Source organism: Camelina sativa, chromosome 11 (assembly GCF_030686135.1).
Source record: "Camelina sativa cultivar CO46 ecotype springtype chromosome 11, ASM3068613v1".
Lineage (NCBI taxonomy): Eukaryota > Viridiplantae > Streptophyta > Magnoliopsida > Brassicales > Brassicaceae > Camelina > Camelina sativa.
The window spans coordinates 50,800,623-50,815,403 of NC_141890.1; the positions used below are offsets into that span (position 1 = coordinate 50,800,623).

The 14,781-nt window shown below is 37.7% G+C and overlaps 1 protein-coding gene and 2 pseudogenes across 2 annotated transcripts; 2 read left to right on the plus strand and 1 right to left on the minus strand.

The window, feature by feature from the left end:
• Positions 1-801: 801 nt before the first annotated feature.
• LOC104729095 (uncharacterized) lies at positions 802-4,829 on the plus strand (annotated as a pseudogene). Its single transcript, XR_015571925.1, has 12 exons — positions 802-920; positions 1,187-1,647; positions 1,835-2,013; positions 2,090-2,312; positions 2,398-2,539; positions 2,625-2,825; positions 2,915-3,046; positions 3,131-3,259; positions 3,353-3,774; positions 3,866-4,082; positions 4,172-4,304; positions 4,384-4,829. The product of XR_015571925.1 is annotated as an uncharacterized LOC104729095 (transcript).
• On the minus strand, positions 4,702-7,441 carry LOC104729096 (uncharacterized). The gene has a single exon (XM_087474240.1). The coding sequence runs from the start codon at positions 7,439-7,441 to the stop codon at positions 4,844-4,846; it is 2,598 nt and encodes an 865-aa protein (XP_087330366.1). The 3' UTR covers positions 4,702-4,843.
• A 3,800-nt stretch (positions 7,442-11,241) lies between these two features.
• On the plus strand, positions 11,242-12,217 carry LOC147935654 (uncharacterized; annotated as a pseudogene).
• Positions 12,218-14,781: the final 2,564 nt, after the last annotated feature.

The following is a 14,781-nucleotide window of genomic DNA, read 5'->3' on the forward strand; positions in this document are numbered from 1 at the left end:
TATATGTTAGTTAAGCTAACTAACTAACATTTCTTACAAAAGTTAGATTAATAGTGGATAATGGAAAAAAGTTCTTTATATTTAAATTTGAAATAAATACCATATAGATTAATAGATATGTGTATCAATGATAAAGAATTAGTGATTAGTAAGAACCAATTAGGAATTTGGAAAACATTAATTTCTTTACAAAAATATTTATGCAACTATAAATTAGAAATAACAGTAACACAAAAACATTCACTAATTTCATTTACCCAATAAAAAGCTGTGTTAAAGCCAATAATATATAATCAGCTTGTGGAATTGATTAGCCAATTGATGAGGCTGTGCTTTATTTGATCAATTGTCTAAAGCAACTAGCAAAATTGAAAACTGTTGAAGAGGTTTATGCACTTGTGCAGTCTCTTCGAAAAGAAGAACGACCAAAACAAATTATCGTTTTCAAAGAAATGTTAAACTTTTTTGAGACTCGCCTGATGGTGGATTTCCCAAACATTAGGATAAAGACAAGTGAACTCCTCCCGCTTACGGCTTTTTTTAAGAGAGAGGAATCCAGTTACCTAATATCGGAAGCCACCAAACCAAAGATGGTGCCCTTTTTTTGTCTATGAAGATTGGTTGGAGAGTGTGTCTCCGCACATGGCCTTTTCAATACTTATTCTGATCATTCCTGCTCTTTATGTAAACACTGAGAGGTCAAATATGTAATTAAAGCTCAACGAGTCTGTTGTTAATGCGCCAAAACACCTTTAGCCCTCTCTCACCTTATATAATGGATAATATAAGTTTTTAGTTTTTGTGCGACCACCTTTCTTTTAGATTCAACTACTAATGTTTCCTGTTGAGTTTTATCTGAGTGATCTCATTTGCCCTGGCTACGTCAATCAGAGCAGCATTCTGACAAGATGAAAAGCCCGGTATTATACTTGCCTTTTTTTTATAAATAATTTCTATAATTTCAAATTTTAAATATTTATTTAATTCTAATTTTGAATTTTTAATATATATTTTTTAAATATATATATATATTAAAATAGCCTCGAATTTTTAAGCTGGCTTAAGCCCCGATAAACGTGGGCACATCATTGAACATAACATAAGAGTTGTATAATTTTATGATCTCTCTAAAGCCACCTGAAGCAATTTGCTTACTGATCTCTTTTAGCCTTCTAAATTCCAATAGGGGTTCTGGGAACCCTCCTTATGGATTAGAAGGTTCATCGGTTATGAAAATCCAAAAAACCCTGTGAGTAAACGCCCCAATGACCCACCGAAGAATATGTTGAGCCATCTCTCTCGGACTTTCTTCCGTCACAATTGTCGTTCCCGGCAACAACAATGTCGCCGTTACAAGCCTCCGAAGTCACCACCGCCTCCTCCACCACCACCAATGTTACCAAAACCGCCGAAGAAGCCTCAGAGTTTCACCTTCCACGACGCGACGTGGGAGGATCCTTACAGTTGGATGTCTAAGCTGGAAGATAAAGTAGCGATGCGGCATATGGATATCTATATGGAGCAAGAAGAGAAGTATACTGAAGCAGTTTTGGCTGATACTGATAGGATTCAGACCAAGCTTCAGTCTGAAATGGCTTCTCGTTTGTCCTTTGACCTCTCCACGCCTCCTCTTCGTTGGGGACCTTGGTGAGTAGTATCCAAAAATTAACATATTCTCTTGTTTATATTGAGGAACTTGATAATTCATGGTCTTGAGAACAAAGGGTTGTAGAAAGCTAGGATTTTTCTATCTTTAGACTCGTCGATTAATTTGAAAAAGGTTCGTCCTTTTGGTGGCAATTGGGGATTGATTTGGTTGTATTGGTGGAAATAGGTTGTATTATAGACGTGTTGAAGAAGGGAAGCAGTATCCAGTACTGTGTAGGAGGCTAGCGAGCTTGCACGAGGAGTTCATTTCTCATAAGTCCCCTGCTGCAGGGTTTGATTTTACATCTGGCAAGAGGATTGAGCAGAAGCTGCTTGATTACAATCTGGAAGCTGAAAGATTTGGAGGTCAGTAAGTAAAATTTAGGCTCTTATACTTGGACAGATTAAGAGGAATGAACAATTTTTTGTGCCTGTTTTGTAGGTTATGCTTATGAAGAGATGTCAGAGATATCCCCTGACCACAAATTTCTTGCATACACTATGTATGATAAGGACAACGACTACTTCAAGTTGTGTGTGAGAAACTTAAATTCTGGAGCTTTATGTAGTAAGCCTCACGCAGATCGTGTCTCCAACATAGCGTGGGCAAAGAACGGACAGGCTTTGCTCTATGTCGTGACTGATCAGAAAAAACGGCCACTCAGGTTTCGTATGATCAATTTTGGTTGTTTGGTTCTTGGTTCTACCACAAATTGCTTTTTTAAATCCGTCTTTTTGTTCTGCTATCAGGCTATATTGTAGTACGATCGGATCAACGGATGAAGATGTTTTGCTTCATGAAGAACTTGAGGGAAATGTTCATGTTAACATTAGCAATACAAAAGATTTCCAATTTGTGACTGTAAATACATTCTCTCCTACATTTTCAAAGGTGAAAGCTCCAAATTCATCTGTTAAAAGCTTTCTAGTTTGTTGTTTTGTTTTTAATTGTAAACATAACAAGCACTATGTCTTAGGTCTTTCTGATCAATGCAGCTGACCGATTTTCTGGTTTGGCATTGGTTTGGGAACACAATGCTCCAGCACACTGCATAATCGAGCATCACCAGGGATTCCTCTATTTATTTACAGATGCTTCCAAGGATGGTGGGACACTCGACCATCATTATCTTCTTCGAAGCCCTGTTCACTTTTCTTCCAGTCAAAGGCTCTGGGAGGTTGGTTCGGCCAATAACATATTTGTTTTCATCTGCTGATTAGTATTTTTCTTCATTCTGATTTGTATGTGTTTGTCTTTTATTTGCAGAAAGTTTTTGTTGACAACCCTGAACAGATCATAGAGGATGTTGATTTCTGCAAAACACATCTATCCCTCATTGTGAAGGAAATGCAGAGCTTAAAAATTTGTGTGGTTGATCTACCCCTCAAGACAGAGCGGGTAAAGCTTACTCCAATTAGTGCTTTCATCGGTCAGATTGATGCTCTGTGAATAAATTTGACCATGATTGGTTCTTATTAACAGGTACCAGTTCATCTGAGAGATATTAAACCTCGTTATCTTCCTCTACCTAAGCATGTTTCTCAAATATTTCCTGGCACAAACTACGACTTCAATTCTCCAACAATGCGGTTCACCATATCTTCTCTTGTGGTAGGAGAACAAGCCATCTTGCTTTTTTCTTCTTCCATAGTTGGTTTTTTTAGTTACTAGTGTTATTGAGTTTTAAACACTTTTGGCCTGCAGATGCCTGATGCAGTGGTTGATTACGATCTATTAAATGGGAAATGGAATATTGTACAGCAGCAAAATATGCTTCACGAAAGAACACGGGTTTTATATGGCACTGCAAACTCCACCGAGAGCCCTAATATACCTTCAGGCACCAGAATTGTCAGTTTTGATAATGAGGATACTACTGCTGAGAATGACAACTTGTGGAATGACTTAACCGAGTTTTACACATGTGATTACCATGAAGTCTCTTCTCATGATGGAGCCATGGTTCCATTAACCATTGTTTACTCAAGAGCTCAGAAAGAGGAGAACCGAAAACCTGGTTTGCTTCATGTACATGGTGCTTATGGTGAAATGCTTGATAAGAGATGGCGTAGTGAACTTAAAAGCCTCCTTGATCGTGGCTGGGTACTTGCATATGCAGACGTTAGGTCAGTACCATCTTTCTCTTCTCTGTTCACTTCGTCTTTCAACAGTAAGCAGCGAAAGGCTTCCTTCATGTATCCATTGTTCTCGTTCTAGAGGTGGAGGAGGGAAAGGAAAGAAGTGGCATCAAGACGGAAGAGGCGTGAAGAAACTTAACTCCATAAAAGATTACATTCAATGTGCCAAGTTTCTTGTTGAGAACAATATAGTAGATGATAACAAGCTTGCTGGTTGGGGATACAGTGCGGGAGGACTCGTTGTTGCTTCAGCTATCAATCAATGCCCTGATCTCTTCCAAGCTGCGGTTCTAAAGGTACTCAGCAAACTGCGGGTTCATAAAAAGTTTGAGGCGTTGATTGATAAGGAAACCCTTGTAATAGTCAATTGTTTCTTTTGTTTCAGGTTCCATTTCTTGATCCAACTCATACTCTAATCTATCCAATACTACCCTGATACGTGAATATTCACCTTATGACAACATTCCTAAGGATGTTCTCTATCCTGCAGTTTTAGTCACTTCCTCATTCAATACTCGGTAAGTATCCATACTTCTCAGTATGTGATTTCTATTGATGTTTGAGATTTAAGAGTGAGATTTCTATTGTTGTTGTTAGATTTGGTGTATGGGAAGCTGTGAAATGGGTTGCAAGAGTTCGTGACACTACCTTCCATGACCCGAAACGCCCTGTCTTACTTAACTTGACGACTGACATTGTCGAAGAAAACCGGTTCTTGCAGACTAAGGAATCAGCGTTAGAGATTGCATTTCTCATAAAGATGATGGAATCTTGAAGATAAATTATCAATTTCAGATATAGGACAGCTTGTAAAAGCTAGAGATCAGCTTTAGATATTTTCTCTAGTTCTGAAATTTGGATATGAATCAATGAATTGTGTGACGCAAAGATAGAAGACAGGTGAACAGTACAATATGCAGACATCTGTAATCGTGTCTAAGATCATCTCTGCTCAAATAACTTCCCAAAATCATACAAGAGAATGTTCTCAGATAATAACAGATAAGTACAGTAAAGGAAGTGTATGAAAAAAATTGTATCCACTGCTCATGTCTTTTTAAGTCTCTGAAGAATCATCTTCTTCAATAACTGTTGGGAGTGTCCCCTGTTTAGCAAAACCTGGACTCAAGAACTTCGCCAGAAAATACCATAGTCTGTAAACATCTTCAAAGTCTGTCAAGAACCCAAGAGAAGCTGTGACAACCTCAACTCTTATGAACCCGTTGTTTTTTCCATCACAATCCACCGGTTTCCAAGAACTTGAATCTCCGCTTCGACTATCGATGATCTTTATGTGACTGAGGTAACCAATGCCTAGAGATATCCCTTCTCTTTCAGCTAGTTTCTGCACTACCTCAGGATGCACCATTCCACTTTTCAAATCCCTGACATTAAATGCCACAGAGGATCCGCGTTCGTATTTGATCTTGGGACCGTAAATCTGAACAAGATTCTTGTGCTCTCCATCTGAGTCTGATCTAGGCAGCCTTAGTTGAAGCAGAGAGGTCACAAGCCAGTTAATGAGGTACCGGAGTCTCGAGGTTGTTTTGTTGAGACCTAACATGTTGACATGATCAATGTGCCTGCAAACGATCTCTGGTTCTCTTTGATCATCATCCCATTCTACTCCATTGCTTTCGTCTTCTTCTTCATCTTCATCCCCAAGACTGATCACAGAAGCTTCACCATGATCTACTGATCTAAACGATACTCTTCGTTTACTGGGATGTTCATCTTCATTCACAAGAAGTCTCCCACCATTATACTGACTCTTCTCCCTTCTACCTAACAGCCTAAATTCTCCTTCAGTTTCCCTTCTTATCGCACTCTCTTTGATCCCAGAGGTCGAACCATTTCCATTTGAGTTAGCAATTAGCTTACTGCTCCCTCCTTCTTCGATCTCATTAACTCGCAACCGACTTGTCTCTATTTGATTCATTTCAGGTTTTTCTTCTTCTGAGACTTCTTCACCCACTTCTTGTGATACTGACAAAACAGCAGCATCAAAAGAGAGAACATGCCTTCCGCTGCCATTATTATTAGCCTTTGAAGCTGGTTTAGGCGAGATTCTTCTCTTGTGGTTTTGTGGAACCAATAAAGGGCTCGTTTGCTTGTTCAGATGACCTGCATTATCAGAATCAGCAGGACTCTGACCCAAATCAATCCAGAGTGAGCTATCCGATGACTCGTCTTCGCTGAAAACTGGACTCTTAATCAATTCACCTACTGAGATACCCTCAGCTTCCTCAAACACAGTGCTTGTGTTATCTCTATCAGAACCAATTTCATGATCCATATCTGTCTCAAAGACATCCTGCACCTGAGCAGAAGTATACACACCAGAAAACGCGGGTAACTGAGTTCCCAAGGCTTTATTATCTCCATTAATAGCGATATCATTATCTTGAATCCCAGTCAAACCTTCCAAACCATCCATGGAGTCACTTAGATACAGAGGATACTCTGGTGTTATCTTCACTATTCCTGAACTCGTTTTCCCGGATTGACTCTGCAAGCAGCTAATCACAGATTTCTTAATCAACAGACAACCAAACCCAGTAGGATCATACCCAAACACACGATAAAACGAAGTGATAATAAAATCCGGTCGAAACAAAGACAAGCCAAGCGAGTCCATGTCTTTAGGACCCAAAGCACCAGCATCAAGCAACACATGCCAATTGTTTTGCTGAGCCAATGCCATCCACTGGTAAGAATATTTAGAACCCGTGACCCTTGACTGAACAGGAAATACAAACAAACCGGTCGCTGAATCCTTCTTCCTCTTCTTCTTACTCAAAATCTCCTTCTTAAGATCCATTGAACACAGCCTAAGTGTAGGCCACTTAAACCAGGCGCTACCAACCTTTGCTCCTTTCTCCTTTGCGCACTGACCCATCCAACTAACGGATTGGCTCTCGTGATCAAACATAGTGAGAAGCTTCTTGTTAGTGTGGAACGGATAAGACTCAGCAAGCAACTTGAACGCAGAGCCTCTGCTAACAGTGAACACAAGACCATACTCATTCTCAGGGATGTTCAAGTAATCCATGATCCTAATCTTGATATCATGTTCAATAGAACCTTTCTCAGCACCACCGTGGATAGCATGATTGCTAAGATTGGCACTAATCTCAGACAAACTAAAAGTGCAAGTGTCCCAGTAATGAACTGTCTGAAGATAAGAGAACAACCCAAATCCACAATAGTCAAGACATACCTTTGGTAACGATAAGTGGAAATACTCATCGTTCCTCAGTTGATCAACTTTCTCAGAAGATCGATACTTTGGATACATGGTGAGAAACATGTCAAGTGCTTCTTCGAGCTGAGGCAAAGTATCTTCAGATTCGAACGCTCTTTGAGCAGCGAGTGATGTAGCACGCAAGAACTCGCGTTGAGCGTTGAGTCTAGCGAGTGATCTTGACCGTCCAAGGGTTTGATCTTGAGACTCGTCTTCTTCGTCATCAATGTCTTGAGATTTGACGAGTAAGCCATCTTCTGAAGCTTGTTCGAGAGCTTCCCTGAGCTTAGATTCATGGAGTTTCCGCTGAGTCACATCTCGATTCCTGTTGTTGCTACTACTACTGCTCTTCTTGTCCAAAACTAGAGCAGCAGCACAGTGATAAATTGGCTTCCAAAGTGAGATATGCATCAAAATCCCTAAAATTGGACTCAAAGTTTGGGTTTTTAACTGAAACCCTAATTAAGGATTTCAGTAATCAAAAGGGGAAGAAAATTAAAGGTCCCAAATTTAGAAACCTCGGATCATAAGAAACAGTCAAATCCAATTGGATTACGAAATGAGAGGAGGAGAAAATAGACACAAATCGAAATCTCACAGATCAGGTAAAAAAAAATCAAAACTTTGAAGAATAACCCAGAAGAGAAGAGAGAGAGAGAGATGAAGAGAAAAAAAAAAAAAAAAAAGTCAAAAGCTTTGTCCCATCTTGAACAGACAAACGAGGAAGCCAATGACTATACTCAAATCCCCAAAAAGAAAGAAAAAAAACTCAAATAACAGAGAAGAAGCTTCATGTGTTCTTCTTCTTCTTCGTCTCAGTCTCCACAACGTTATTATGCTCTCTCTCTCTCTCTCTCTCTCTCTCTCTCTCTCTCTCCCTACTTTCACATCAAAAACCAAACAATACAGAGAAAATTTTGGAGCGTCTGTTTGTATAGTTCTTTCTTTGTGTGCTCTGGTTTGATAATGACGAAAATAATGACTAAAAATGCCATTTGACTTTAATATATAAACAGAGGAGTATCAATCAATCAAGTGCCTAATCTTTGCTGTTACTTGCTGTTCCAATTCCAAAATATCATTTTATTTTTTTCTCCTTCTTCTTTTTCTTCATATTATTTAATAATATGATTAGTTGAAATAATAAGTTCCATTTTTTTTTTTTTTTTTTTGATATCTTTTTGTGATTTGTTTGTATTTTGGGACCCATGATTAAAGCTTATCTCTTTTGCTCTTTTTATCTTTACTGTTTTTTTCTCCATTGTTTTGGAGCTCTTCTTCATCTTCTTCTTCTTCTTTTTTTTTTTTTTTTTTTAGCTGGCTCTCTCTATACAAATTACAAGTTACAATTAACCAAAGATCCTCCTCCCTTTATTTACTATTTATTTTTATTTTTTGTGAAGCTAGTTCTCTTTTATCTTTCCTCTTTTACACTTCAAACAGATGCAATTTTCAAAATCGTTTGAGAATTCTTAGTATTTACTTTTTCTCAATAGTTTGGTAATCAACTTATACATTTACTTATCAAATAGCAGTAATATGATAAGTAACATCATATTACTTATAAATATATTCTCCTAGTTATTACTGCTAATGTGTATGTTGTTTGTGTGTTGAAAATATTGGATTTAAGTAACATGGAAAGATAATTGTAAAAATTAGCCGTTGAGGGTTTTTTTTTCTTTCCTTCTATTCCAAGCGAACTTGATATTTATTTTTTTGTTTCTCTGAAAAGAACTATAAATACGTAATTCGTCTGCATCACCAATCTGTTTCTATATCTGTCTGAAACGGTTTTGAACAAGTAAATAATAACTATCCTAATTTATGATCCAACCTACGCATTTATTGGTTGTTGTTATAACAACACAACATTTGGCTCATAAAAGTGGCCAACATTATAAATAAGTTTAATCACTTTATTTAAAAATCAAAATTAAATATATTAGTTGGTGTGATGTGGGGGCTCAACAATTGTGTAATTTAATTTCGGTAACTAGTACGATAAGTTATTACAGTACAGTCAATATAACATGTGGATCCACACACATACTATAATAAAAATAAAAAAGTAAAAAAAAAAATATCATAATGTATTATTGTATATTCAGTATTTGGCCTCCTAGTAAGAAATTAAGAATCATCAGATTATATAGTTCAGGAATCAGTAGCTCTTATATTTTCATAATTTAGAATAGGTAGATATTAAGTTTTAATTTGTAACGTGCACGTTATGGATAACTTGTATATCTATTACGAATATGAAATTCGGAATAAATAAATTAATGTAGAAATTAAGGCAAGGGACAAACGTGCATTCGATTGCTATAAAAGCTTATATAGATAGGAAGGAGACCTTGCTTAATGGTATCAAATCCAAAAATGCTTACTTATGCAATGATTAGTCAACTATATTTCTAAAATTCTAAATTTACATATCCACCCTTGATTAAATCATTTTATTTTGACTACTCAAACTTTTTCATAAAGTGGCCTTTTCATATTTTTTCTACATTAGACAAGTTTGAAATTTCCTTTTGATTGTGTGCATAGCTATAAAACACATACATAGAGAGACAAACGAAAGAACTTAACTGATGGGAATGTGACGTTCACTTCTCCGACCGTGGAAATAAAACAACGGTAGTGGAGACGCACGTCGCACCCAATTTCATAATAGTATACAAGTGATATGATATTTTTTGGGCACATTTATTCTTGTAGTGAAAATTTCAATCATATCTCTTTCAAAAATTCCCTGCTATCTTAAACCATGATAGTTTTGAGCTCAAGTTTTGCCGCTAATCTTTAACAAAAAAAAAAGTTTTGCCGCTAATTTGAAATCTTAAAGTTTTACCCACTTGAACTGTATATTAAACAACTCAATATATTGAAAGATCTTTCGTTCCAAAAATAGATCATTATCTTCATCATATTTGTTGTAACAAGACAAATATGGAGATGATTTGCATTTGGACTACGTATATAGTTCCCTTACTCTTGGTCCCCATATAATCTACTAGGGTTTTATTTATGTCTCTCAATTATTATTTCTTTGTTAATGTGTTTTTTTTTGTAATTATTGTTTCCTTTTTTGCCTTGTAATTATTGTTTCAAATTTATTTATTCCGAATATTCAATTTATTGGCACCTTTTACTATTATGATGATGACCAAGTTTTCACTTTCGAATTGGGACACAGATCGTGGTTTAGATGACCATGCATCGATAAAGTTATATTCAGCTTTGAATGTTTTTCATAATGGGATGTTTGGTGAAACATGCACCAACACAACATAAAAAGCCATATAATTAGGGCCTTAAAATAAAGAACGATTATTGCATGTTTTCTTTACACTGTCATCTCAGATTGCAAATCATTTTCATACAATTATAGGGATCAGTTATAAAAATAATAATAAAGAAAGAGGATAATTAGCGCAACAATGTTTCTTACGTTATTTCTTCGTAAGTTTGTAATTGTAACGAATGAAATGGGTCACACAAGTCAATGAGATCTAACCTTCTTATTATAGGTTAGCCCATTGGCCTTGAATACATTGGAAAAATATTCCAGTGATAATTTAATTTTACTTTCACATTCTTACAACTCAAACGAAATCTACGATAATTATGAAATACAGAAGACAAATTTCCATATCATGTTTTGTGAAAGCAAAGCAAGCAATCGCTGCATAATGGGGTTTTGTATTGGAGATGATCCACATCTAAATACAAATATCATTTATAAGGCCCATGTTCCATAAGTCGCATACATCTTTAAAGGAAACAGGCCCATAATAAATACGAACAGGCCCATAATAAATACGGACGAAATGACGAAAACACCCTTTGGAAGGAAACAGAGAAAGAGAGTATTCTAAAAAGGAAGAGGAAAAGGACAAAAAGAATGGGATTTAAAATAAAATAGTGCCTTAGAGGGCGACAGTTCTGGAATTTCTTTCTGATTTGTTTCTCCATTAAGGAGTTTATTTCCGTTTGATTTCCTCTATTCTTTGTATCTATGGGGTTCTGTCGGCGGTTTGGGTCTGTCAGTTTTTTCTGACAGTTATTTGTCTCCCCTTTTTGTGGGAGTTAACTGCTCACCAAAACCGCCATGGATCAAAACCTATAAATACAGTTCTCTCCCTCGCTTTCTTCCAATTTCTCTATCCCTTTCTGTTACATTGTTCTTTAATAAACACTCCATAATGAGTGATTTCTTGAGAAAATCCGTTCAAAACCTTGATCTGGGAATTGACGATGCACCAATTGTCTTCCCCTCTGAATTTAGTTCTCGCGCTGCTAATGTGAATCGGTTCTCCATAGTCGTAACTCTGGTGAACCCCCGTAAACAGAATCTCCGGGCGATAATTCGCCAAATGCCAAGAGTTTGGGGATTCCCAGATGCGTGTGTTGGACGGTTACTTGATGGGGGTAGAGTGCTGTTTCGCTTCCAATCAGAGGAATCCATGGATTTGGTGTTGCGACGTGGCCCTTGGTCATTCAATGACTGGATGATCACGACACACCGCTGGTACCCTAACATTGGTGAAAACGACATGAAGATCATTCCTTTTTGGGTGCAAATCCAAGGTATCCCAACTCTCTATTTAACGAATGTTACGACTAGATGGGTTGGCAATAGGATTGGATATGTTACGGATGTAGATTATGATGAGAATGTCAACCAAGTGAGAGCGGTTAGAGTTAGGATAGCCAGGAACATTGATGATCCTCTACGTTTTCAAAAGAACATAAATTTTGCTCTTGATGAAAACACTGTGATTAAGTATCGATATGAGCGACTTAGAAACTTCTGTACTAAGTGTGGATCACTGAAACACGATGCAAAAGAATGTTCTTTAACCTTTGACAATAATGATCCACCGGGGCCTGATGATGATCGACAATTTGATGTCTGAATCTGATACTCTGCCATCAGTGGATCCTGCGACTCTCATTCCTGGTCTCTAAATGCCACCACCAAACACCTTTGGTCATGTTCAAGGTACACACATCACGTCTTCATCCTCCTTACCCAGTGCCTTTGAAGACACAGAACTAACAGCCGAGAGGATTCGCTATCTTCACGCCAAGTTTTTAAAGAAAGTTGAAGCCACAACGGCAACAGGAGAATATCTAGACAAGTTTCTAACAATGCTCAACCGGATCTTACTTCCCTGAAGCGTAAGAGGGCCAGGTTTGAAAAGGCTTTCAACAGAACCGAGGCTGCAGAGGAGTTGACGGTCCTGTGTCAACTCAGGAAGAAGGAAAAATGAGAGGTTTCTGTGGACTCGGGTTCAGTTAACAATGATTTCGATGGAGGCGCGGGGGGCCCGATACCCCCAGATCCTATATGAAGATCATCTCCTGGAACTGTCAGGGCTTGGCTCAGTCGCTGACTTCTTCTCGTTTAACTAAACTATGTTTTTCTTCTAAGTGTGATATTCTCTTTCTTTCAAAAACTCTTAATAACTCTGGGTTTGTAACTAAAGTAAAGGATGATCTAGGATTTGATGATGTTTTAATTCAGCCCCCTCAAGGAAGGAGTGGAGGCTTAGCTCTAATGTGGAGGAAGAGTGTGTCTTTATCCTTGGTGTCCAAGGATGAACGACTAATTGATGTTGTTGTAACTCTTAATAATATCTCTTTCCACTTGTCTTGTGTGTATGGCCACCCTGCACAGAGTGAACGACATATTTTATGGGAAAGATTTGAAAATATGACTTCTGACCGCAATGCTCCATGGATCTTACTTGGTGATTTTAATGAAATAATCTCAAATGGGGAGAAAATTGGAGGTCCTGCAAGAGCTGAGTGGACTTTTAGAGATTTTCGTCATATGATATCAATGTGTGACTTAAAAGACATCAGAACTAGGGGGAACAGATTCTCTTGGGTGGGAGAAAGATATTCTCACACTGTGCAATGTTGTCTAGACAGAACTATGACGAATACCGCAGGAGCTGCTACTTTTCCTAATGTGGAAGCCCATTTTTTAGAATTCTCGGGTTCTGATCACAAACCAGTTATGTTATATTTGAACAATAACAACAAACAACGCAAAAGAACTTTCTATTTTGACAAGAGACTGTGTGATGTACCTGATTTTAGGGAGATTGTTCATTGAGGTTGGTCTGGAGAGAATGAAAATGAAGATATGCCTATCAACACCATGATAGACCACTGCAGGAAAGCGATGGCTGATCTGAAATATCGATCACAGCATAACGCTGATGAAAGGATTAAGTTACTACAATCACAACTAAACGATGCTATGGAGAGTGGTTTTCGTGAGGACCGTATACGCATTCCCCAATTACATATGGAGTTAACTAACGCGTATAAAGATGAGGAGACTCATTGGAAAAAAAAGAGCCGTAACCAGTGGATGCACGAAGGTGACAGAAATACGAGTTTTTTCCATGCTTGTGCTCAAACAAGAGCTGCAAAAAACAACCTCATTTCGATCACTGATGAGGGAGGAAATATAATTCAGGGTGATAAGAATATAGGCGATCATGCTCAGAAGTTCTTTTCTAATCTCTACTCAACCAATGGACATTTCGTTTCGCCTCAAGAATTTGCAGATTTTGTGCCACAGGTCACAACAGAAATAAACGATGACCTAACTCGAAAGTTTAGTGATGAAGAGATATATAAAGCTGTTTGTTTAATTGGAGATGACAAAGGCCCAGGACCTGACGGTTTAACAACACGCTTCTATAAAAGTTGTTGGGACAAGGTTGGCAAGGATGTTATAAAAGAAGTAAAAACCTTTTTTGACACATCTGTAATGAAACAGAGTATTAACCAGACGAATATTTGTATGATTCCAAAGATAGACAACCCCATAACCCTCTCGGATTTTTGACCAATAACCCTATGTAACGTTTTATACAAGATAGTGTCGAAATGTCTGGTTCACAGACTCAAACCTCACCTCAATAACATAGTTTTGGAGACCTAGACAGCTTTTATTCCAGGTCGTTTGATACAAGACAATGTGATGATAGCACATGAACTAATGCATAGTCTAAAGGTTCGAAAGCGTGTATCTCAGTCGTATATGGCAGTGAAAACAGATGTAAGCAAGGCATACGATAGAGTGGAGTGGAATTTCCTTGAAACAACACTAAAACTATTTGGTTTTTGTGACCAATGGGTTGGATGGATCATGGCAACGGTAAGATCGATCAATTATTCTGTTCTGATCAATGGAGCTCTGTAAGGAAACATCATACCACAACGTGGAATCAGGCAAGGGGATCCGTTATCTCCATATCTTTTTATCCTTTGTTCGGACATCTTAAGTCATCTAATAAACTCTAAAGTATCTGATGGCGAAATCAAAGGAATCCAAATTGGTATTGGAGTTCCACGAATCACACATTTACAATTTGCTACTCAAGATTATGGATCTACTCAAGATAGACTCAAACAAATTTTAAACATTGCAAACCATGGAGGAGGGGGAAAATATTTGGGTTTACCTGAACAATTCGGACGAAAGAAGACAGAAATGTTCAACTTCATCATAGATAGAGTAAAGAAACGAACATCAAGTTGGACAGCCAAACGGTTGTCTCCTGCTGGAAAGGAGATCATGTTAAAATCGGTGGCGGTTTCCAAGCCAGTCTATGTGATGTCGTGTTTCAAACTTCTCAAAGGTGTCACTTCAGATTTAGAGTCTCTCCTTATGAACTTTTGGTGGGAAAGAAATTCAAATAAAAGAGGTATACCATGGA

Coding starts and splice junctions, on each gene's coding strand:
- LOC104729096 (XM_087474240.1), bottom strand. CDS start 7,441: ATGCATATCTCACTTTGGAAGCCAATTTATCACTGTGCTGCTGCTCTA.